At 41.6% G+C, this 26,387-nt stretch overlaps 1 protein-coding gene across 15 annotated transcripts in view; it reads left to right on the top strand.

Annotated features, from left to right (window-relative positions):
- The window catches only part of LOC309720212 (neurexin-1a-like), a 256,636-nt gene that overhangs the window by 124,097 nt on the left and 106,152 nt on the right, over nt 1-26,387 (top strand). For all 15 annotated transcript variants that reach the window (XM_082556897.1, XM_082556890.1, XM_082556887.1 and 12 more), the window contains 2 exons: nt 705-878; nt 11,006-11,125. In XM_082556897.1, the coding sequence (XP_082413023.1) occupies nt 705-878; nt 11,006-11,125 (294 nt within the window). The remainder of the gene's footprint in view (nt 1-704; nt 879-11,005; nt 11,126-26,387) is intronic.

Below are 26,387 nucleotides of genomic sequence, written 5' to 3'. Positions count from 1 at the left end.
TTCTGGTGTGAACCTGTTGTACACCTAATAGGATAAGGGTATCTTATTTCCTGAGAGTGCACTACAGTGTATTTCTTACATTAAATTGAAGCAGCAGTGACCTGGGTTTGTGAATGAAGGTTTGCACCAGCAGGGTGGACCCAGCAGGGGTGTGTAGGAACAATGCTTGGCCTTTACTCATTAGCACCACTTAGGTACCCTTGAGCAAGAATTCCACATTAATCTGTTCTACAGCTGCCATTAACAATGTGCATATGTTCATAAAAACAAGGCCATTTGTGCTCAGCAGACCAACCTTGAATTAAAGTTATTTTAAAGAATTATCATTTAATAACATAAAACAGCTTGTAAGGACATTGGGGTAATTGGTGTACTACCTTGAAGAGTGTTGTAATTTTCCTTATCTGAAATTGTTAATGAAACAGCACAAACATGAAAGATGACAAATGTCTGGCTTGGACATGACCACAAAAAAAAGCCACCCACAAAAAAACATTTAAATCAAGACAATTAGAAAAGGTTTCCAAAGCTAGACATAATTAACCTCATGTACTTTTTCACTTGAATAAAATAATTCACGCAACTGTTACTAATGCCTGGCATGTTCACTTTAAACGCAGTTTAAAAAGCCATCCAAAATATTTGATAATGTTTTTTTATGTCCACTAGGGGTCAGTATTGTCATATTTCTCATGTCCTTACAGGTAACCTGTATATTGGAGGGGTGGCTAAGGAGATGTACAAGGAGCTGCCCAAACTGGTGCATGCCAAGGAGGGTTTTCAAGGTTGTCTGGCATCAATGGATCTGAACGGGCGGCTCCCAGACTTGATGTCAGATGCCCTGGACTGTGTGGGACAAATAGAGAGAGGATGTGAAGGTCAGTAGTCTGTCAACCCAATAAGTGAACGCAGTGGGTCGATGATGATAAATCACTGTCAAGCTCAGTCAGTCCAAGCTCAGGTATAAATTCAGTTGTTTTTCCCTCTTTATTCAATCTTTTCCCCCTTATTTTCACAAAACCATCTTAAGGGGTCATTGCAGCGCCACGCAAAGCTGCTCAGTATTCCCATTCTCCTACTTGTCCAAGACGAAGACACACTCGTTGAGAAGCACACCCACCGAGGCACCCACACTGGCAACCTGTGGCACATAATTTAACATCCATTAAATGTGTTAGTATTCTGTTAGTATGCATCAAACTCCGACGCTCCTCCACGGGCAATCATTTCTGTTTCACTTGGTCATAATCTGCTTATTCTCTCTGCCATTTTTGTACTGCGAGTGTTATTTCCCATTTTACCCCCATTCTGTTTTGCTCTATGTATGCTTGCTGGATCTGAGAGTTTGCCAGAAGCAATCCTTTTGAATTATGTATGAATCCTTTGTTGCATGCATAAATATCATTTGCCCAGTCTAATATGTGCACCATATCCAGAGACAATATTAGATTTATTTTCCAGCGTCAGTCACTTAGTTTAATTTCACAATTCATCCACTCTTTTTCTATCGAGTGTGCGGCTTCTGATCTTTTTGTGTTTTGACATTACAAATGTAATCAAATTCATCTCCCCGTGCAGGTCTGTCAAACTTGTTGTTTTCTTTTTTTTCCTCCTACACAGAGTCAATTGAGACTCCCAATGGAAATGTTAACACATTTATTAGATTGTGATGGTGGAGTCGCCGTATAACATATAGCTACTTATATTAAAAGTCAGTAATGAATAATGAAACATTCTGGGTGTTTGGGTTTTTTTGTTTGTTTTTTAACAAGTTATCTAAATTTTCCTGAAAAAGAACGCCCGCTTCCTTTAATAGCAGCAATTTCTTGGTATTACTTTATGCTGCTGAAGCCATTTTTGGTTGGTTGCTTTAACAGTTTAGCTTAACCTAGCCTTCATTATACAGTATAATTTTTCCACCTCTGGCTCCTTCTGAAGACAAAGATCCTTCCCTTTGTCTCTCCTTCTTCAGCACTCTGTGTTTTGCTACTCCATCTCTGACATCTTGCTGCTTTTACTAACAGCTGGTATACTTTGCCTTTTCCTTTCCTATTATTTTGCTGACAAAAGTTGCATTGATGAAAGCTGACTTGCAAGGTAGATAGCTTTGTCTGTCTGATAAAGAGTCTGATGTCTCTCCCCGTGTGCATCTACAACATATCTACCCTCTAACTATCACTACCTCCACATGTCTCAATACAAGATAACTGCCTAGTGTTGCCATTCAACCACCAACTATGTGGAATGGCCTTAAGTCCCATAGGAATACAAGTCTCATTATAATCTTGTATCAGAGTCTATGGGGCTTATGTGTGGATTTGCACTCACATATTGGATGTTGTTTATTGGAACTTTTATTTCCACTGTGGGGTTTTTGATGTTCCCTGATATACATATAAGGGAATTTCTGAGCATGCCTTTTAATGGTTTGAAGAACAAAAATGTATCCTGCATGGATTTCCTCTTAAAATATTCAGCTTTTGATCTTAAAGTTGGTCATTGTAATGTCTTACCTATTATTAATCTTATTAAGCCCAGTGTTTCCTATTGTTGTATTCTCACTGTCTCTGGCACTCTATTTCTATTTTGTAAGTAGGAGGTGTTCCAAGCAACAGGACTGACTCTTTCAAGATTTAACACTTACATAAACAGTGAAATATGGCATGAAACAAACAGAACCACTGGCCAGTAACTAAAGTCAAATACACTCTGAAGTATATGAAGCGCTATTAATATTATCTGAAACTGTTTTAGGGTTTTGGGGACACAATTTGGGCATTGTTATGGGAATAAAGTAGGTTTTTACTACTCCAGGGAACACCTTTCAAGAGAAGCACCGAACTGTGCAAAATTCTTCTGCCATCCCTCATTCCTTTATTTTTTTCTTCCATGGAGACAGTATTTCTTATAACTTTTTCAGTGATCTGAAGCAATACTTCTCTCAGCTTTCTGAATGTCTTCCAACATTTTTCTTTAGATATTGGCTGCCCATTTTTAGGACAATGTGTTTGTTTAATAAGCAACTTTGCACTGACATATGAATCATTCAAGCATGATACAGTTGTGTAGTTTGGTCTACACGTAACTGACTACCAGTGTTGGGGAGTAATGGAATACATGTACCGCCGTTACGTATTTAAAATACAAAATATGAGTAACTGTATTCCGTTACCGTTACCGTTTAAAAAGGTGGTATTTAGAATACAGTTACTTTGTTGAAATAAATGGATTACACGGGGGTACTTTCCTGTTTCATAATTTCATATTGTCGCAGGTCAGGACTGTTTCGGTTTTGTTTGACAGCTATGTTCTGTAGTTCCAGGCGGCAGCGTTGCGGCTGCCATGGTTACAGGGGGACGCTCTCGCTCTGCGTGTTTCCTGGGTGAGAGAGCGCCTTTTTGTTGTTGTGCTAAGCTAATAGGCAGAATGCTACAGGCATAGCCCTAAAGAATGTAGCCTCATGGGCAGTGTAGTCCGTGCTGCAGGGAGAATGGACTTTCCATTTGACATAGCTAAGAAACTCCAGCAAAGATGTGAAAGATCTTAAGGTTATGTATATAACCCCGGTTCTCTGAGTAGCATGAGTGAGTGTCTCACTATGGGAACGCCTCCTGCGTGACCTCATCAGAAGCTCAAATACCATTACGCCAGCCCTTACAGGCTGGCTAGGTGACGCCCATGTCAGGAGGGGCCAGTGCCTCCCTATATAATAGGCTGACATAGCGTCAGATGTCATTCAAAACAAGCCCACCTCTTCCTCGCTTCCATAGCAAGGAGGGCGGTCTGGTGAGACACTCACTCATGCTACTCAGAGAACCGGGGTTATATACATAACCTTAAGTTCTCTTTCATAGCATTCGTTTCGTGTCTCACTATGGGAGAAATACTGACTCCCGGATTGCCAGACATGCCTGTTAAGAAGACAACTGTCCCCAACAGCACTTCACAGGGGAGAGGCCCCCACCCGGGAAGAACCTGCACTGAGGACTGAATGTGCTAGGTTAGGTGCTGTCACATCTAACCTGTAAAACCTAGCAAATGTATGAGGTGAGGTCCAGCATTCCGCTGCACACACCTCCTGAATAGAAGCTTCCCTAAAGAGAGCCCATGAGGTTGCCAGACCTCTAGTGGAATGCGCACGTAAGCCAACAGGGGGCTGAAGGCCCCTGCTAGTATAGGCCAGGGCAATTGCTCCTACTATCCAATGGGAGAGGCGCTGTTTAGACACAGGCTTTCCCATATGTGGTTTAGCCCAGGACACGAACAGCTGGTCACTTTGTCTGACACTCTGGGTTCGGTCCATGTAAATGCGCAGAGCACGGACTGGACACAAGGTATGCTGTTGCTCCTCTGAGGAGAAAGGCGGTGGGCAAAAGGCCGGCAGTTCTATAGGGGAACATGTGCCGACAACCTTCGGGACAAAGGCAGGGTTGAGCCGCATACTGACCCTCGTATTATCCGAGGAGAACTGAATGCATGACTGATGCACTGAGAGAGCGTGGATCTCTCCCACACATTTAGCAGAAGCTAAAGCAATTAAAAGAGCCGTCTTCAAGGACAGAAATTTTAACTCAACCTGTTCCAGGGGTTCAAATGGGCAACAGGAGAGCGCAGCCAATACTGTGGGAAGGTCCCACGATGGAGCCAACGGCCTAGACGTAGGCAATTTACGCCATGCACCCTTCATGAAAAGGCATATTAAGGGATGCTGGCCAACAGTCTTTCCCTCAAAACCAATATGGCAGGCCGAAATTGCTGCCAAATACACCTTGATGGTGGAGAAGGCTTTACCCTTATCAATCAGGGCCTGAAGAAATGACAGAATCACAGCCACAGAGCACTGAAAAGGGATGGCCTGTGATTCTAAGCACCAGCTTTCAAACACACGCCACTTGTGCTCATATAGCGTCCGAGTAGACGATGCTCTAGAACACTGAATAGTGTCGATAACACTATGAGGGAGCCCCACCGTGTTCAGGTTAAACCACTCACGGGCCAAGCCCATAGAGCTAGCCTCTCTGGGTGGGGGTGGAATATTTCCCCCTGTGCCTGAGACAGGAGGTCTCTGCGTAGTGGTAACGGCCAAGGTGGGCCGCACAGCTGCTGAAAAATCTCCACCAGCCAGTGTTTCCCTGGCCAGTGCGGGGCTATCAGGATCATATAGTGACTTCTCTCCCTCACTCTGGCCAGAGTTGGAGAAATGAGGGCCACTGGGGGAAAAGCATAGAGGAGGGTTCTCGGCCACTCGTGAGCTAGAGCATCCACCCCGAGTGGAGCTCTCTGATGGTGCAGCGAGTAAAACAGGGGACACTGAGCATTCTCCCTGGATGCATAAACGTCTACGGTCGCCTGACCGAATCGCAGCTAGATCTGCTTCACCACCTCCGGGTGAAGCTTCCAGTCCCCATACAGCAGGTTGCCCCTGGAGAGAAGATCTGCTCCAAAGTTCAAGATCCCCGGCACGTGAGTTGCTCTCAGTGACAGCAGGTGGACACTGCTCCAGACTATCAGTCTGTGTGCCAGTGTGTGTAACTTGGACCCCAGACCCCCCTGTCTGTTGATGTAGGCCACAACGGTGGAATTGTCCGACCTCACTAAAACATGACCTCTCAGCCAAGGGAGAAAGTGTTTTAGCGACAGGTGAACCGCCAGCGGTTCCAGACAGTTTATGTGGGTGGAGCGCATGTGAGGGCCCCATTCCCCATTCACTGTTTCCTCATGGGTGGTGCCCCAGCCCGAAAGAGAGGCATCTGTGGAAATCACCTTCCTGGCTGAAACTGCCCCCATGGCAACGCCCTGAGACAAGAAACCTGGCCTCTTCCACTCGTGGAGAGCGAGTGAACAGTCTGCAGAGACTCTCACGCGACGGTGGCCGTCTCAGTGAGGGTCCAGTCCCCGCAAGCCCACCCAGCGCTGAAAGCCTCTCATGTGCAGGCGTCCCAGTGTTATCGCCACTAGAGAAGAAGCCATCAGACCGAGCAGCCTCTGGCACTGTTTGAGGGTCACTGTGTTGCCTCTGCAAAACAGTGCAAGGGATGACTGTATGGCCGCTGTTCTCTCCGGGGACAGAAAAGCCCTCACTCGAAGGGAGTCTAGGCTGAGCCCTATGAAAGTAATGCATTGAGTTGGCATCAATGTGCTCTTTTCCACGTTTATCTGGAAACCCAAACTCTCCAGATGGTGTATGAGAGCATTTGTGTGACAAGTCGCTCCCTGGCGGGTTGGGGCTGCCACGAGCCAATCGTCGATGTATGTGGCCACCCGAATGCCCTTTTTCCTGAGCGGGACCACTGCTGCCTCGGTGCACGTCACAAACACCCTTGGGCTCAGTGAGAGACCAAAAGGCAGGACTACAAACTCGTATGCCATCCCCTGGAAACCAAATCTCAGATACTTTTGGTGTGGGGGATATATGGGGATGTGGAAATAAGCATCCCTCAGGTCGATTGATGTGAACCAGTCGCCCGCTCGTACAAACCGTAGCAGCGAGGCGTGCGTCAACATCCTGAACTTGTATGTCCTCAAATGGCACGGAGATCCAGAATGGCTCTCATCCTCCTACCCCCTTTCTTTGGCACAAGGAAATACCTTGAATAAAATCCGCTGTGCATTTCCTCGGGAGGGACAACTCTTATAGCTCCTTTGTCTCTCAAGGTGGAAATTTCCTCCAGGAGAAAACTGGCAGACTCGCCCAGAGCACGAGAGTAAACGATTTCTTTGAAATGTGGTGGAGCGACACTGAATTGCAGCCTGTAGCCCTTTTTCAATGTCCTCAGCACCCATGCTGACTGAGTGCAGGTGGCCCAGCTCTTCATGTGGCGAGACAGAGCGCTCACTGGCCAATCCACTGAATATGGCGTTTTGGCGCCCCCTTGTTGTCGCAGCGCGAAACATGCGCCATTTCGGTGTCCCGTCACCTCTGTCACAGGCGAGCGAGGTGACGGGCTCATCTGGATCATCACAGCCGTGGAAACGCGAGTCTCCACGGGCTGCGTTATGGCAGACGGTGCTCTGTTTTTCAGCATGTTTGATTTTTTCATGTGTTTTGCAACACTCGACAGCGCCCTCGGCAAACTGCCTGGATGCGCGTGTCGGGGCTTTTTTAATACAGAATGCATGAGAGAAGTGCTTGTGAAACAACACTGTGAACTGTGGCTCTCTTTCCCTCTGGTGGGTCCGGTGACAGGAACGCCGGCCCGAGTTAAGCACTCTGTGTGGGACATGTCCCGTTGAACTTGCTCTGGAACGGAGCTGGGAGGCGGCAGGGTGGCCCATAAAGGGGGGAAACTGGGTTCGTGAGACCGTGAGGGACGACAGGGGTGTCGAGGAGTTCTTCTTTTTCCTTAGTCGTCAGGTTGGTGAGCCCGAGCCAGCGTGCTCGCTCCTGAAGAACCATGAGGCCCATGGCTCTCCCAGTAGCCTGTATGGCTAACTTGTGGAGGCGGAGGACGTGGTCAGTAATAACGCAGATTTTTTCCCACACTGTGGTATCTGGGTTAGCTGTCATGTCCTCTTCTAGCTCAGCTTGGTAAGCCATTAGCATAGAAGAGGCGTTGTGGGCTCTTACTGACAGAGCTGCTGCCTTGTAGCACTTATCCGTAGGGCTAGACTGGAAGCGGTCTGTTTTGGAGGGGAGAGATGGAGCCGATGAGGACAGAGACATCTTCGGGTGAAGATGGCTCGCCACCAACGGCTCCACTTGTGGCATCTGGCGGAGGCCGATAGACTCCATCCCCTCACAATCCAGCAGGGAGCTCCCCACGATGGGGTGTTTCTCGCTGTAAGGTTTTGCTTTCCACGTCACCGCTATCTCATCGAGTAGCTCAGGGAAAACAGGCAACACATGCTTCCCCGTCTTTTTCGCCTTTGGCAATTTCTTACCGTCAAAACGAGACTTTACAACCTCTGTTTGTATGGCGGGCCATGGGATGTTGAGCCTAGCGGCTGCGCGCTTGCACATGTCCTGCATGTCAAGATCCAGGGGAGACGGCGGTGTCGGTTTTTCAACCTCGCCGGTAGCCAAGGGCTTTGCAGCCCAGCTGATGCTAGCCAAGGAGGTGGAATCTTCCTCCTCGCCGTCGTCAGACAGCAGGAGCTCCTAGTCAGCCGACTCATCTCCGTCCTCGTTAGCATCTCCTCCCTTGGTGACTCCAGCATCGCGGAAAAACACACGATCTCCGTGTGCCTCCAGCGACGGGAAAGCGGTCGCGATGGGCTGAGGGTCTGCCTCTGCCCAGCTCGGCCCTGCCGTTGCGGCCAAATCATCGGGCATCTCAGTTTCTCCTTGCGCTGCAGCAGCCTCACACAGCAAAGGGTCGCCACCCGACAGGTTAGCCTGGCGAGCTAGCCTGCGGCGGAGTAGTTTGCGTGGGAAAGCCGCGCAGTGGATACAGTCTTGTGCGGGTGTCAAGGCAGCCTGAGCGTGAGATAAACCCAGGCATGCCACACACACGGGGTGTGTATCCCAGGCAGAAATCTTCTTGCTGCAAGGACAAAGTTTTGCAACTTCGTTGAAAGTATTGCTACTTGGCACCCGCACTAGCCACAGAACAGTATTGCTACTGCTTGTATGCTAGTGGACAACTGAAAAGCTGGGAACAAAGCGCCCGGCGACCGAGTTGTTTAGCTTTAGCACCCAATAGCACAGTTGTCTACAGGCTTCTGTGAGAAGCGAGGAGAGGTTTTTGAATGACATCTGACGCTATGTCAGCCTATTATATAGGGAGGCACTGGCCCCTCCTGACATGGGCGTCACCTAGCCAGCTAGTCAAAACTAATGAAATTCTAATGAAACTCAGAAAAGTGCCATGAGATTTTGAACCACCGTTCAATGCCATTTGGAAAGTGCCTGACTGGCAACATTTTCATTTTTTGGCACGACAATGATCCCAAACACACTGCCAGTGAATTACTGAAGCAGTGTGGGATCATCTCGACAGAGAACAAAATAAAAGGCAGCCAGCATCTAAAGAAGAGCTTTCAATTTCTTTCAAGAATCCTGGAGAACTATTCATGAAGACTGCTTAAAGAAATAAAATGAAAGCTCGCCAAAAGAGTTTAGGCTTTGCTGAAGAATAAAGGTGGTCGTACCAAATATCGACTTTAAAGTTTGTTAGAATGGTGCAACTTGTGTTTTTGCCTTATATGCTTTATTTCCAGGTATGTTTGCATATGTTTCAATAAATCACTTTTTCCCAGCAAAATCTAGAAATGAAAAGTGGCTTGAGACTCTTGCTCAATTCTGTGAATGTAGTGTAGTAGAAATTCTAGATAAATGCACCATTATGTGTATAAAATGAGGGAACGGTGCAAAGTTCTGCACTCCCAAATTTAGAAGCCAGGTTGTCTGTTGAGGGCCTCCAAAGAGGCAAACTCACAAAGACAAATCATTGGACTCCAAACACGATCAGACCTTCCCAAAAGGTCAAGCTCACTAAATCTGCTGCATCTACCATAAAAAGGTCCCTCACAAATATTTCATCAGATTTTATTTTTAAAACATGTTAATACATATTCATTTATTAGTGTTAGAAATGAGCGTCACCGTTTTCTCAGCTGGGATTCATGCTCTGCTACATCAGCAGAAGTCAGATGAATTGGAACTCTTAAGATGAATAACTCTGTATGTTAATTGTTTGAAATTATTCTAAGTATGCCATAACACATCTGTTTACTTCAATCATAAGTGAGTCAGAAATGAGGATGAATTGCAGATGTGATTTATTAGGGATGTTATAAAAGATTTAATAGGCACTATAATATATTATGTAGAATGTAGCGAGAGGAACTTTTTTGCATTCAGAGAAATATTTGACAAAAGCAATCAGGAATTCATTTCTTTTTTCATGTTGCTGAATGCCCTCTGCTTCCCCCCTGCATTATTCAGCCTTGAGCAGGGTACAGCAAATGCTGAAACTATTAACCAGTTACCATAGCTACTCTTGAATCGGAAAAGGAGCTACTGTGGCTCCAATACATTAAAAAAATGTGTAAGAATGCGATTGCCATTCTGCAATTTTCCTGTTTTTTCAATCTCTCATGAGTAAATAAATAAAAAACAGCAACAAAAAATAGCCCTCCTCAGTGCATTGATTATAACTAAACTATTAAAAAGTGCTCATTTTGTTCCGATTGTATGTCATGAATCATAAGTATAGATCCTGACATTGATAATACTGTTAATGTGTAAACTTGCTAGACTAACGTAGTCTAAATACAGATTGTTAGAAATTACTATGTCTCATAAAATACAACATTTACACATTAACACTTGGCTTCACACTCACATTTTAACATGAATTGTACTAACACAAACATAATAGCCTCGCAATGGACCTTTTTTTCCATAGCTGGTAAACACAGGTGCTGCTGATGTCATGGAGAACGGTTCTGTTGTTTTTAGGTAATTATTGCTTAATTAATGTGATTACCAACACCTGTGCTTGCCTACTCTTTCATGTCAAAGTGGCTGCTGTGAAAAAAGTGTCTGTAGAGGCCACACAGCTGTATGCTTCTGGAGGATGAATACACTGGTGGTAAAATGGAAATAATCCACAAGCATGAAGATTAAACACTTTCACAGGAAGCACCAATACAGTGCAGTTTAAAAGTACACGGACCTCTGCACCTTAAGAAATGAGCATCCTTGCCCGGTTAGGTATAGCACACTGAGCTCATTGACAGGTGATGATTCGGAGAAAAAATGGAATTGAGTGGATTAAATTGCTGTTATGCATTAAATGTGACTATATGGAAGAAAATAATTAAATTACTAATGGAAGTCTAACTCAAGCGTTAAAATTATTTACATTTTTATCATTTTTGGTTGTGTGTGTTTGCTGAATACAGTTGAGTTCGCTGCCTTTTATCGCAGGGTTTGTACACAGCTAGTATTCTATGTTTTTTTGTGTGTGCTTTAATATTTAATTTCACTCTAGAGTCCATAGGTATTTATTAGTATTAAAAAAATTGTCCTCACCAGATATCTGTTTGTCTCCATATTCAGGTCCCAGCACTACCTGCCAGGAGGACTCATGTGCCAACCAAGGTGTGTGTCTTCAGCAGTGGGAGGGCTTCAGTTGTGACTGCAGCATGACGACATTTGGAGGACCGCTGTGTAATGACGGTAGGATTCCACCTTTACTTGTTCTCAAAGCTTAAAATCCCTCTAGTTCTTATTTGAAAGTCAGAAAAGAACAAAGCCATCATTACTTGTTGGCATGCTTTTTTTTAAGCCCCCCAATACTATGATGATGTTTTATTTTTCACCATTTCATTTCCTTGTGTGAGTCACACAAAAATAAAAAAGCCCTGTACACATTTCACAGTATTAGACAGATAATTCATTCCATCTGTTAACCTATTTGAACGCGGCCAAGAAAATCTTGGTATTAGACATTTAAAGGTGGGTGTTATCATTAACAGGAGCGCCATTTTTATCCCTTGCTTTCACACAGCGTTCAGACTCAGGCTCATTATTGTTTCCTGTTTCTGTTCTATATTTGTGTCCTCACGAAGCACGTCGTTTGCCAGAAACTTGGTGTACTTGTTTTGTAAACTCTCCGGGTTTGTAAACCGTGCTGGGTACTGTAACTAGTGACTGATATGTCAAAACGCGGTTAGAATGAATCTCAGTATTTCCGTAGCTCGGCTTTGAATAGGTTGTCTTTCACTGAGGGCGGCGGCAGCTGTTGCAGCTTTGCAGGGCAGAAACTTTGACACATAGCGTCTGACAGTTCGGTGAAAGCTCATTAAAATTTGAGATTTGTACCGCTAGAGGGAGCAATGCACATTGTGTTCTAATAAATAAAACATCAACAACAAGCTAAAGACGTAAACAAATACATCATGAGCTGAAAACAAATAACAGCGCTTGTTATTTATTGCAATTGTACTGGAACGCATTCATACATCAACATTACCCCAAATAAGGCATTTGCAACCCATAAATGCTCGTATGCCCACCCATTAAAACTTTATCGGAGCCCCATGATGTGATTTAAAGTTCCGTGTTATTAATCTCTCTTAAAGATGCTTAAATGGACTTTTGGTTTTGTGCTCATTAATGTTAAGGTTTCGAGCGAACAAGGGTAATGTCTCCTCCACCTTTTGAAAATTGGGCTACTTCCTTATGCAAAACATGCATAAGGGATTTTTGTTTGGTCATTATTTTCTTCTGCAGCAGTTCACACAGCAAGAGGTGAATGAGCAAAGTGCCGAAGTGCATTAAGGAGAGAGGAACAGAGTGGGCACTCTAGAGATGACACAAAAGCAGAGGAGAGAGCACCATAAATGTTAATGCATTTTGTTTCACTTCTAGCTGCTTGATAAGACCCCTGTCTTTTGTTATCAACTGAAAGTGTTAATAGATTCTCATGCAGCCCTATACCTCCAACATATCTGCAGCCAGAGATAAGACTAAAAGGATTCTTCTGTCCATGATATGTTTGAGTATAAGTTTGCTGTGAACCTGCGCCTCCTTTGCTTGTTCTGTTCTACCTTCCATTCTTCGGGCCGTGTTTGGATCAACAGAGGAAATAGGGCTGTGCTGGGGGCATATTTCTGCCGGTGAACTCCGTGTGAACCTAACTTGTGCGTTAAAAGGAAAAGAAATCCAGCTTGGAACGTTATTTTTTCTCCTTTTCTTCTGTCATACATATTCATCCTGTTCTGACCCACAGAGCTCATTGACAACATTGGGAGCAGGAAGACTCATGGGGCATGTTTGCATATATTATATCGGAGCGGAACTGCTCTACCTAAGTCTAGTTACTGTAGCTAGTCTCATTATTCCTACTGACCTGACAAAGCAATGGGATGGATGAATGTGTACACCCGAGGGATTTAATATGTAACCACAAAAACATACTTTCCAAGAAATTTCTTTCACTACAGATGAACTGAGCTAGTTCTCAGAATAGCGACTCAAGAGAGCCCGGGTCTGCTGAAGGAAATATCTGTGAGTGAGAAAAATGAAGCTTGAGATGGTCGGGTTTTATCTCTGTTGATGGATTGTCATGGGGATATATAGAAGGGGGGAGGGGGGCGCAAAAAGAAGGATAGCAGCATTTCTGAAGAACACATCACTTTTTTTTACCTGATATATTTGCATAAGCTGAAATGCAGGCAATTTACAACAAAGCACTGGGCCTCTGTGTAAGCCACTTACTTGGGGAGCTATGTGCATTTCTAGATATTTCTCCAATCTTGCCTTATCGCAAGGAAGGGAAAAATCACCTAACAGCTCCTGGCCCCATAATATTCAGCCAGGGTGAATTGTACATGTGTGACAGCATAATACCACAATTTAGTTTCTAAATATTTAGCTTACAAGCTGAAAATAAGCATCATTTTGATCCCAATACTTTGTGCTTTTGTTGTTAATTAACTTTTTCATTACTCATTGTAATCATTTTTAAGAATACACTTTTATTTATTTATTCTGAAGTTTTTCAGTTATTAAATGCAAAAAAAGGTTTTTTTCATTGTAAAAACTGAAAGATAATCCAGGCTATTAAACAGTGGTTTTATACAGTTTAATTAAAGTTACAATGCATCTCTTGGGCTTGTCCATAAAAAATTTTACTTTTTGACTTAGACATGCTGCTATCCCTCCATCCCTCTGAAGCTGCACATAGAAGTGGAAATATCAGTCACTTGGCATCATTTTTAAGCAAATGAAAGACATCAGTAGTGGCAACACTGATGTCTTAGTTGGCAATCTTACATTTTTATATTTGAAGGGTGTTTTAGTCCCATTTAGGATGGCATTGTGTATCAAATTGATTCAAATTGGTTCTTAAGATTTGAATCACTAAGATGTCTGAAAGCTTTGCTAACACTGAATATGTGGCTTGTATTGACATCATACACGCAGCACTTTTTCTTTTTTTCAGAGTATAGAATCATTTCTTGGCTGTGCTTTCAGTGTTTTATGATAAAAGTATTTCAGCTTCATAACAGCTCTGTACCTTTCGCTTCTGAATGATGGGAAAGATGATGAAAACTCTCTTCAGATCTTCTCTTTATCATCTCCCAAACACTGATGTGCCAGTATTTTCTTTTTTCCCTTCCTTTTCTTTTCTTTTTTTTTGAATGAACTATGGACATAATAACTTAGAATTGTATTTATAGAACAAATTATCACGACTGGATACCTACAGTCGGTGTAAAAAAAAAAAATAAAAAAATAATCAAAGCGATGCTTTCGAAGATGAATCAGATTCCTCTCAGAAAGTCATCCATGCAAAATGAGTTATGATGGCTGTGAATGGTGTTAAGCATGCATTTGGTCTTATTACTACAAGCTGTTTTGGTTGCCAGCAGGAATGAAATGGCATTTGGAACATATTTTCTTAAGTGACCCTGACAGAAGAGCCAGACTGCATGTATCTGTGTGTGGTGAAGTCATCAGGGGCGTTCTGCACGTTCAAACAGATGCAGATAAGCAGCCAAAGAAAAAGATTGTAAGCACTTTTTTTAAAGGCTTGAGCATGAGTCTTCTTTTTGGGATAATGCTCTCGTTTCAGTTCAGAAGCCGGTTTAGTGTGTGTATGCGTGTGTGGGTGGGACTTAAAACTTTAGTCTGGAACTCCTGAGGGAGTGTGCCTGTAGTGGTCAAGCATCTGAGGGTAATGTACAGAGACAAATAGATTGGTGCTTGTTGTTTAGCTAAAGTGTGTTGTGGAGAGGATACAGCAAGGGGTATGCCTGGCCTTCACGCGATTTCCATCTTGCTTGGTTGCTCTTCTACTCTGTCCCGTAGCCAGAGCTATTAGTGCCATGTCAATATTGTATCAACAATGGAGACTGTATGTGGGTCTAGTCTCCATTGTCTCTGCCCAAGGGGCAAAGAGAACCCCCCACCCTCCTCATTTGAGCTGTAATGTCTAAGTCAGTGCTCGTTCTTGTGCCTTTGTAGCTAGAGAATAGTCTGTCTGGGCCCCAAGCGTGCCACCGGATTGGTCGGATTTTATTTTGAGCACATGCAAAAGTAAAAGTATCCTGTTTTTGTTACACGCTCCTCCTTCATATTGTCTAAAGGCAGCTTCTTTGCAGCACGCACAAACTCACACACTGGCTCTGAGGTGTTGCATCACTCTACAGTACAAAAGCAAGAATTCAAATAAATATTTCAAACAGTCTTTCAAGGTTACAATGAAAGAAATGTAAGAAAAATCATAAAATGAAAGAAACTAGCCTGTAAGTTTTGTTGGGATACTCTAGTGTTGCACATTTCATAGTTATATTAGTCAGCCGCAGCACGAGGGATTTACATGAACAGTCTCTTCTAAATCTTCAAGAAAATTCCTGAAATTGTTTTGTTCTTTAAACAGCGCTCTTTCGGAGCAGTTGTGTTTGTTTTTAAGATTTGTCATGCAGATAAACACACATAGTCAGGAAGCACCACAGACAGTTTGCCCTGTTCCTTTGTGCTGGCATGCAGGAATTATACCACTTAGTTTTATTCCAATCGATACAAGGGGACACCCAATCCAGCAGTGGGGCCAGGGGGATATGAGGTACTGGAGTTAACAGCCTGCTGTCACATGGAAGTAATTTTATCTTTGCCCTGGATGTGTCTTTTAATGCAACTCAGAGAAACAAATCTATGGGTCTGAAAATATTTGGGCTTCATCTGTATTGAACGCTTGGCCTAGCTTTGAACAGCCATTGTGCCCCGAGATATAATAGAGGCAGTCTTAAGTGCCTCTGTGTATTCACTTGGGTAGCCATCCGCTCAAATGTGCATGCATGCTTGCAGGAAGTATAGCACATACAATTGATCGGTTGTAAGGCAGCAGGAGGCTTTTCAAAAGTTAGAATAATAAAAGACAAATCTGAGTTTTTAATGGGGAACAAATCTTTATACATAAGAAATAAAAGGATACATGCTTATATTTACAAATATTACTGGAATTGATCCATTTTTAGCAGTTTTAGCATTTTATGAGCTGCGCCTTATTTTGTGCTGCTGTAACAGGTGAGTTTCTTCCAGTGTGGCATTAATAAAGTCTATATTAATATTTACGGATCAACAAAGTTTAATTATGATGTATATATCTTTACATTACCAATGGTTTATAACAGCAATTTATTAGAGGAATTGTGGGTGTACTCACCTGCTCAACCTATCTTTCCCTAATGAATAAATCTTCTTGTATTTTATTTTTCTGTCATGAAATCCAACAATGAACAATGATCCTACTTTATAAGTGGTCTCTGCATTAGCACTCCCAGAACTACTGGCTCCGTTCTTGTATAAAATACCTATTAAAACACATCACTGAGCCTGTTTTACTGGGGAATGTCTTTTCTTTACTCAGACACTTTAGTGTTACTGTAGTTTATCGCTGTATTCAATCATAGACGCCCAGTGCCCACTAGAACAGTAAATATGCATTAATCCAAAACTGAAAATGTGTTATTTACGATCTTTTTCCATCTGCAGTATTTACAGGTGTGACCTGCTGATAATAAATCAGCTTGGCTGAGTGCCTGAGGTAGAATCTGGAACATGTAAATATATAGAGGCAAACATGTTTTATGGGGCTGTTAAGCTATTGAGTGGAGCAGCCCAGTAGTTTAGTATTATGAAGCGAGTACCTAATTCAAATGATGTGAAATGATGTTTTGTCTAGATGGACCCATTACATTGTAAACTGTACAAGAGGATGGCGATCTTCATCTACACACATCCCATACCTGCTGTTCCCAGATGGACACTAAGACGGTGTGCTGCTACAGATTTCTATCACATCCTATCAGTCTCAAAGAGGCTCTGCTGTTTTGTCCTATTTTTGTGTTCTTTTTTTAATTTTCAATTATTCGTCCTCCACCTCCAATTCAGTTCGAGTGGTCACTATCTGGCCTGATTATTTTCAGTAATTTTCTATGGTGATTGAGTATCTGCATTTAAATGGGTTTCTGTGCCAGGAAGCAGTTGCCATATGTGGGTAAAGGCTGTTGGCATGGAAACTAGGTCTCCTTTCCTCCCACCCTGGATGCTGTAACTTGTCTGTAACTTTGCCCAAGCAATGAGATCTCTGCAGGAAGTGGTGTAGAATAACTAACATCTTTTAGCTAGCTTGCGAGAATTTTGAAGGCTTAAATATCTGTTTTAAATTCATATACATGACTTAATACTTCACTTGATTTATGGATAAACAAAGGATACAGCTGTGAGGCTGCATGTTACTAACTTAGTATGTGATGCAGACGCATGCTGGCACAGTGACATTAAAATGTAGGAGCAGCAGTGCTAGACATATGTCAGATTGCTTCATAAACCCATCCTGCTGTTCATATGTTGTAATAAAGTTGTGGTGTGTCCCTCCACCACATAGACCTCTGTATGCTGAACAGTTTTTTTTGTGTGTGTCAGTGAACAGTATGTGGTGCGACCAAAGCGGAGCACAAGCAGTCCACACATTTAGTTGTCTTTCAACGTAATCTATGTTCTAATCACAACCTCATCTAGAACTCATTGCAGTGCAGTGGTGAGAACCTAATCTTTGATGTGGTTTTTATTAATCGCTAGCCCACAGGGGCATGTTGACAGGAAATAAGGAGTTGTTCTTTCTCCACAACACAATACTAATTAAAGCGTTGATACAGAGTATCAGCTAAACTATCCTGCTGGGTGATACACTGACACTGTGAATATTCCCTTCTCTCATAAACACAGGCTATTGAACATGACACCCAGGGGGACTGTGGCAAAACGTGAAGACATCCCTGGGACAAAAAAAAAGTTTGCTTACTTGTTCTATTTAAAAAACTTTTGATGGCTTCTATAACCATTCTTTAAAGGATTTCACAGTCAGAAGTCATTTAATTGAAGAAGAAAAAAAATATACTTTAACTCTGTAAATTGCTCTTTGAGACACTGATGGATGTTGTATTTAAATTCACATTAAGAAAAAAGTCATTGGAGCAATTGGCTATAGTTATATATACATATATATACACACACACACACACACACACACACACACACACACACACACACACACACACACACACACACACATATATATATATTTTTTAATTTTAGGCAGTTTTGGAAACTTTGCCTTTGGGAATTGTATACATACTACCTTTAGTTTTAGATGAGCCAAAATGTTGGAGGGGTTGTCCACATTTCTCAATGCTACATCAATAAAAAAAAATTTAAATCTAAAAAAACCCAACAAAAAATCAAAACCGTGGAGAAAGTGTTGACTGTGTTTAGAGTTAGTTTAACAGGGACGTTGGTGTGTTTTTCCATAGGAAAAAAGACAAATTAAAAACAAAAATAAAATCTCCCGGTTACTCTCCTTCACTTACATTTGGGCTTCACTTTTCCTCACTTCTAATTTGAAGTAATCCAGTCACTGAGATGACACGAGGAAAAAAAAAGGTGTGCATAAAGTACGGCATCTCTTCCTCAGAGCTTCTCATTTAAAAAAAAAAAATTATAACTATTTTTTTTCCTATTTTGCAAGAATATTCTATTTTGTTCTTATCACTGTTGCATTGTCGGGGCGACCTACTGAAATTTATATTGAGCATCATAATGGTGAAGAAAGGTTACTTATGTGACTTTGAAGGTGGGATGGTTGTTGGTGTCAGACAGCTGCTCTGAGTATTTCAGAAACTGCTGATATCTCAAGAGATTTCAGTTAAAGATTCAAAAACAGAGAAAATATCCCACAAGCAGCAGTTCTCTGGGCTTTGAGCCGATAGGAAGACAACAGTAATGCATTTCTTAATAATAATAATAATCCATTCCTTTATGACCAAAGCATCATGTTACAAATCTCAGATCTTCCCAAACTGTTTTTTTTTTACTGTGACTATGAGTTCACTGTACTGAAATGGACTTTGCATTCAGAAAATCTTAATTTCAATCACTAGAGCACCTCTGTGGTGTGGTGGAGCGAGAGATTCACATAATGGATTTGCAAGAGTAAATCTATGTGATGCTGTCTCATCAATATGGACTCAATCTGTGAAGAATGTTTCCAGCACCTTGTTGTGTCTATGCCAAAAGAATTAAGGCAGTTCTGAAGGCAAACAGGGGTGACTTGGTAATGGCAAGGTGTAACTAATAAAATGTCCATTGAGTCCACTTCATAGTATCATAGTATAGTGTATCGGCTTTTGGTAACCTTTCACAGTGGCTTTACGGCCTTTTTATGTCATTTACTTCATGTACCCAGCAGCAACACATTGAAATTTCCCATTGTTTTACATTTTGTTTAAATAAACATTTTTTTTACTTATTTTTTTTAACATAAAAGAAATGTTGATTTCATACATTACAGGTCGTGTACTATTCCTGCAGTATAGCCACAAGAGCATCTAGAGCTTGTAAAATGCTGTCACAAAGCAAATGAATAACCTTGTCTCAAGAGGTAGTTTGCCAGCCATCTCCATAGCAAACAAACAACTGTTTAGTATGTCTGAGCATTGCTGTGCTTTCCAAGTAATAACAATATGCACAAAGGTCTAAGACAATGCAGGTGCTCCTCTCTCTAGGGGAACGTAAATAGAACTTCAGTTTGAATTGTCCTTGAACTAAGCTAACTTCCAAAAGGTTTAACACACAAAGGACAGATTTTATGTGTGGCACTAATCAAATCCTGTCTTATCTGTAGACAGCAAGGGTGGAAAGCCCACACAGATCAGTCACTGCCTTAGCCAAAGTGAGAACCACCGATAGAGCTGTCCTGTGTGAATGGTTTAGAGAGGAAACCTGGTTAATGGGCTTGAAATATATTTTAGACCGGCCGTTTGGTGTAAGAGGCTGCCACCTCACTGTATAAAAGAAACAGTAGTAAAGGCTAGTCGGAAATGGACTTTGCTTGTTATAGAATTTCTGCAATCCATATAAAATCCAAATAAAAGCGTTCTACTATACTGAAGCATTTGAAATGAACAGGATGTTTACTAAAAATGTAGAGAAGGCACGAGGCCAATTCTAAATCTCCATTTATTGTAGGCACACAAAATAAATTCAGAGATGCCTGCAGTGCCTCTCTGTGCAGACAGTTGAAGCCACAGCCTCTCATTTCTGTATGTGACATGCTTTTTATGAGTATACATTACATTTTCTGCTTCAGGCCATTGGCTATTGATACACTTGGACATGAATGGCTTTCTATATGCTGGAAGGGACAGTGCTGGTTTTGCTTCCCACTGAATTTGTTCCCTGCATGTACTGTTATCACAGCAGAAAATGCAAGCATGTCTTGTCATTACAGGTTTTCTTCACTCAAGTTGTTAAATAACTTTGGTCTTACTGTCAAGGCTGGCTGTGTAGCAGGCAGAATTTGGACCAAAACGCAGGACTCAGAACCTAAATTTAAACCTAAAGACTTTAATACAGAACTTAAACAAAGTGCAATGCAAATTTTCAAAAATAAATAAATAAATAATAATAAAGGCCCACCAAGTGCAAGCAAAAACACAACCATAAGTGAGAACCCAACAAAGACGAGATGCAAATTAAATGGAGGGTCTAAATACACATGAGGAGATTAGGGCAGGGTGGAGACACCTGGGAACACAGCTGAACAGAATCAAACTAGTGAGACAGGGGAAGTAAAACTGAACACAACATGCACAAGACAAGCGAATATCAGAATAAACAACACTGAGCTTAGGACCAAGACATGTGAACTTCACACGGGGACAGGAGATAAACAAACATCGGAGACATGACTGACTTCGAAGATAAAAAGTAATCAATTAAAACCATAACTAAATATTAAACAACCTAATGAGGAACACAGAGTGGAAGCAAAGGGAAACTAAGAAGCGCCTGAAAACAATATAATACTGAGAGGACTAGATAAAGAGCTATATGAGCAAATCATGAGCTCAAACAAAACTGAAAACATCGCAAAACTCAAAACCTTGAGTCAGTGACCCATGGACCATAACACTTATTGTGCACTTTGACTTACAGGGAGCACTTAATTGCATTTTAAAATACACTAGTGTTTATTTTGTGTTTATTTTGATAGCATTTTGATGTTGGTATCGAAATCTATCATTCTCTGCGCAATGGATTTAATTTGGCCAATTACTTTGGTTGATACCACCATCAAAAGTTCACTTTTTTACCAAATAGACTGAGCTGGGAACCTTCTGGGGACTAATGTGACACTAAGCAACTGTTGCAAAGTAAAGGCACTGAGTCTCTAATGTAATATTTCATAAAAATTGTTCATTTTCTTGCTATTTTTCAACACTTGATAGCCAGTAAGAACAGCCCAGTACATTCTGCACACTGTGCCATGAACAGAAAAAGCTTTAAGTATGAAATTTCTTTCTGGAGTGAAGTACAGTCTTTGAATTGTGTGCCATAAGGTGAGAGTCCCATGAGACAGGACAATTTACCAGCTTATTGTACTATTCTTAGTTAGCGTATTGTCTGTCTTGTCTTAATGTTGGTTTAAAATGGAGCACTGTAACAAAAAATAATTTCCCCCAGGGATCAATAAAGTATTCTGATTCTGATTCTGATTATTCACTTGTTGTTGAATGATTTCATGTTATTTGAAAGACTTCAAATGCTGAAAGAATGGAAGAACATGGTAATAGATACTCAAACTGTACGACCTTACATGTCAAGTCGTTGAAGATGAATAGGTTTTCAAGTGCCTTTGAAAAAATAGAATACTGAAAAAACATGTAGTAATATTTATCATTGATTAAACTTTGTGTATGGAGGAAATGCTTTCATCATACAACTGTATCTAGATGAATTCTCGTTTGACCATTGGCAGTGGCTGCAGACTGCCTTGGTATTTTTGATAATACTGTAAAAAACAGAATGAAATGAATGGTAGTTCACCTGTAAAACAGGGGCAGATTGTTTCCTTTATTTGTAGTTTTACTCTAAAAGGAAGGAGTTTCATTCAAAGGCAGGCAAGTAGCTTTTGAGAAAAATGAAAAACTGTGTAAAATCTAAAAAAAAACCCCAAAATTAAAGGCAGTAATTTGCAAATCTCATAAATCCGTATTTTATCCACAATAGAACATAGAAATCATAGAAAATGTTTAAAATTAATAATTTTAAAGAAATATATTAAACATTTGATGGCAGCAAAAAAAGTTGGAACTGGGCCATGTTTCCTGCTGTGTCACATCTTATTGTAATAACAGTCTGCAAACCACTGGGAACTGAGGAGACCAGCAACTGGAGTTCTGGAATAGCAGTGTTGTCCCATTCACTTCTCTTATAGGATTCTAGCTACTCAACAGTCCCTGGTCTTTTTTGTCTTATTGTTCATTTCATGATACTCCAAATGTTTTAGTTGGTGAAAGGTCAGGATCAGGACTATTCTATTACAAAGCCATGCTGCTCTAATGGATGCAGTTTAATATTATCTTGCTGAAATGCGAAAGATCTTCCCAGAAAACCATCTTATCTGGATAAGAGCATAATATTGCTCTAAAATCTGTATAAACCTTTCAGCACTGATGGTGTCTTTTGGATGTGCAAGGTGCCAATTCCGCAGGTACTAATAATGCATCACCATAGACCGTAGAAATACAGACTTTTGAACTGAGCAGTGATAAGAAGCAAGATGCCCCCTCTCCTCTTTAGTTTAGATGATGCGGGGTTCATTTTGATTTTTCTGACCACAGCTTTCTGCTTTGCCCCAGTCCGTTTAAAATGATCTTGTGCTCTAAGAAGATGATGTCTGAGCAGCATGTTCACATGTGGCTTCTTCTTCGCATGACTGAACTTTAACCTGCGTTTGTGAAGGGAAGATGAACTGTGTTCACTAATGATGACTTCTGGAAGCATTCCATAGCCCATTTAGTGTCTTCACAATTTTTGCATTGAGATTGTTTTATAAGATTAGCACTACATCACTACATACTGTTTTTATTTACATTTTACACAGTACCCAACATTTTCAGAATTAGATTTCTATTTATAAATACTTTCATATTCAGGAAAAGCCTTTTTTTTAAAGTGTGATCATTATTCCTTTGTTGCCCCAGTTAGTTTCAGCTTAGCGCAAATGTTCATTAACAAAGTAGCTATGGACTTCTGAAAGGAGGCGCTGCCTGTCCTTGACCTGCACGACGAAGCACTCTGAGAAGGGAACTGATCTACTTCTGATGAATTTAAGGAGAGACAGACAGACAGGGCACCTTCAGTGGCCCCACTGTATCTTGGGAGCTGTCAGAGGAGATAGAGAAAACGCGTCCAGAAAAGCTGTCGACCTGTGACCCCTTTCTCTCTTACTGACAGTTAGAATTTGGTTTTTGCATTCTCAGACGCATCATCATCCCACATGCAGACACACTCACTGAAACAGACATAAATGTGTACGTACATACCCACACACAGCCTCTATTTATACTTACGCACAAGGAATTCTGAATGTTATTTCCTGCATGCTTGATCTTAATGTGTATTTAAATGGTTTTATGGAAATGAATAACAGTGTTGTGCCAGCGTTTATGCATTAGGAGGGCTGTGTGTGTGTTGGTGGTAGTGTGTGTGTGTGTCTGGGGGGGGGTTACCATTTGGTCACATCAGGCAGAATCCAGTGAGTAAAAGGAGCAAAAGCACACTATTGGCTATACAAACAAGTCGGTGTGCGATGAAAAACAAAATTCAGTCTGTTGTCTGTGTAGTTTGGGGTGCTCTAGTCTTGGTAATGGGATGTGCATTAACGTGCACACGTTTGAATCTGTTCAGTATTTGTAGGGGCGCATTCTTACCGCGAAAGGAATAAACAGTAGCATTATTTGACTGTAATTGCCACGGCGCATTAATGGTGACAAAGTGTGGTGCAGAGCAATTTCTGCATAATGTTGAAGATTTTACAGCTAGATATTTCCTTATTCAACTCAATATAGTGCCACTTCTTACACACACCACCAAACACTGTAAAAAAAACAAGGTGCAGTATTTAAAAATGAAGCCAAAAGCTGTCAGTGTCAACGCTATCCCTCCAAAAAAGCTTTTAAACTTTTTTTTTAACTTCATTTAGCAGCTCCGTTAAATTAATTATTATGTTTAAGTGAATTGAAAGAAAATTAGCGTGAGGAGGAATGAGAATTAATGTGGAGTTTGGTTTCTTTGTTTTTGCTCTAAGTGAGAATGAAGCCGTTCCATTACACCACCATGCAGTGCCATTTGCAGATTTGATTTTGCGACACTAAATGTGCATTATTTCCTATTAGCGGGCTGTTTTATCAGCTTGAGTGCTGTTATTTATGTTGCCTTCACAGCTTGCATAATGAACAGCGTGTGCAGCACAAATCTCTCGTGTGGTTGGTGATGTTTGCTGCATTTTACATAAACAGTTGCATTTACAGATTTTTTTTTCCCTAGGCTTACATGCATAGGTATGCTGTTCATACCATATCACGACCACTTTTGTGTTAGCCAATGAGAAATACTGTCGATCCTCAATAAAAGAGGACTTTTGGGATTGATTTAGATGTAATTCTATAGGGCTTTCCAGCACCAGCATCTGAGAGAGATGCTAAGAAGCAAATGAATGGGAAATGACCAGTTAATGCTTGTATGATGTGTTAGGGTCTGAGTTTACACTCCTCACTCTGTTATATACAGTTGAGCGATCTGATAGACAGGAACAGTGTAACATATTCCACTAACGTATTGGCACCCCGGCTGTGTCGAGATACTGTACAGCTCGTATGTTTGTATTGAGTGTTGACTCCCTGTGTCTGTCTGCTCTTATCATGTCACATCTCGTGATGACTAAGACTAAGACGCCGTGTTTCTATTTCTGTATACTTGCACGCATTAGCATCAGAGCATTGTCTGCTCCTCTGTCTCTCTCTCTCTGTGGTGTTCGGATGAGTAATGACACGTTTGATATTCGCGGAAAACTCTCAGTTGTAAAGAGTTCAGGTTTCATTTTGCATGTCAGCGTTTGAAGAGACTATTAGCGTTGTATACCTTTGTGTTGGTGACAAAACTAAGGGTGTTACTTTTTTGCTACAGTAATTGTTCTCTTTTTGCGGATCGCTCTAGAAATTTGAGTTGCGGCTGCTCGCAGGCGGTTGCTCTCATGGTCACCGTTGCTTTACATCCTGGTGGGAGGATCAGTTTTGTACAATTAGCATTTCTCACTTGTCATTCTTTTAATACACGGTGCACTGTAATCTCCTCACCAGTGCACCTGGTATACCCTGGAGAAATGGGTCTCCAAACACTCTCATTTGTTGGGACACATATGTTGCTGAGCCTGACACAGATGTGTCACTCCAGCACACAACAGGTATACCTGCTTCATGCATGACTTGGCCTGCATGCTCAATCAAGCAGTGTGTGCCTAGAAAACAATGTGCAAGGTGTTGGGATGTTGCACCTTTGGGAATTCGATGAATGTGCTGATTAAAATAATACACCGTTAGATTTTTATTCCCCTTCCCCTCTAATAGCAACAGTAAACATAATTGTAGCACTTGAGAACGAGAAACATTGTTGTCAAAGTGGCTGTAAGTGTCTGACCCTCTCTCTAAAGGGTCTCTCCGTGTGTGATAAAGTGTTGCCTGATGGCTCTTTAACTGATTTAGAGGCCCTGCTCCAGTCGGGTCAGGTACTCTTAGACCACCCATCTGCTGCTGTCCCTGCGGTTTTCCTCCAGTCCTCCAAAAAGTCATCTCATCAGCTCAGTCCACACTGCTTGCAGCCGTAAGTGAGTAACATGGGCTATTCTGTGCTCTGTGCTTGTTCTCTTCTAGCGTTTTACTCTCCGAGGGATTATTACACCCAAGCCAAATTTCTCCTCCTGTCACTGAAAAATCAGCCCCAATCTTTCACATGATTTCTCCTTTATTTCCCGTCTTTTTTTCTTCCAAAATAATTTTCTGTGGCTTTAAAAAGCAAAGAAAATAGACAAACAAACAAAAGTAAATCGGAGTGATGTTGATTCAAAAGGGGAAATATGCTCAGAGCATCGCATGCATCTGAGACACAATCCTCTGGGTCTTAAATAGAAACAAAGGCAAGCTGTTTTTGGGTCTCTGTTAAGGAGACATCTCGCTAACAGGAGCTGGAGTCAGAACACAATAGTAAATAATAAAGAAAAGCTCTCTTTAATGGTGGAAGCTTTCTTGTGGAACAGGATTTTCTCATTTTGTGGCGAACACACTACAGTACAATCATCTGGTTAAAGCAGCTGAGATCTGTAAATTAGTTTACCTCATGGGCTCAGGTGTTTGCTTTTGTGCAGGCAGAAGGAATTTAGTGCTAAATGTTTCACCTCAAGCTGGATGCATGGCCTCCTTGCGCCTCATACTTTAATGATCCCACACATCACCAGATCAAAGGGCAACCTGCAGAACAATTAACTGATGCCCTAATAGAGGACGATCTTGAAGCAAAGAATCAGAATTTC

The sequence above is a fragment of the Aulonocara stuartgranti genome, assembly GCF_965226115.1.
Source record: "Aulonocara stuartgranti genome assembly, chromosome: 13".
NCBI classification, from domain to species: domain Eukaryota; kingdom Metazoa; phylum Chordata; class Actinopteri; order Cichliformes; family Cichlidae; genus Aulonocara; species Aulonocara stuartgranti.
Note: the sequence above shows the minus strand (reverse complement) of the source record. Positions and strands in the feature narration are given on the sequence as shown.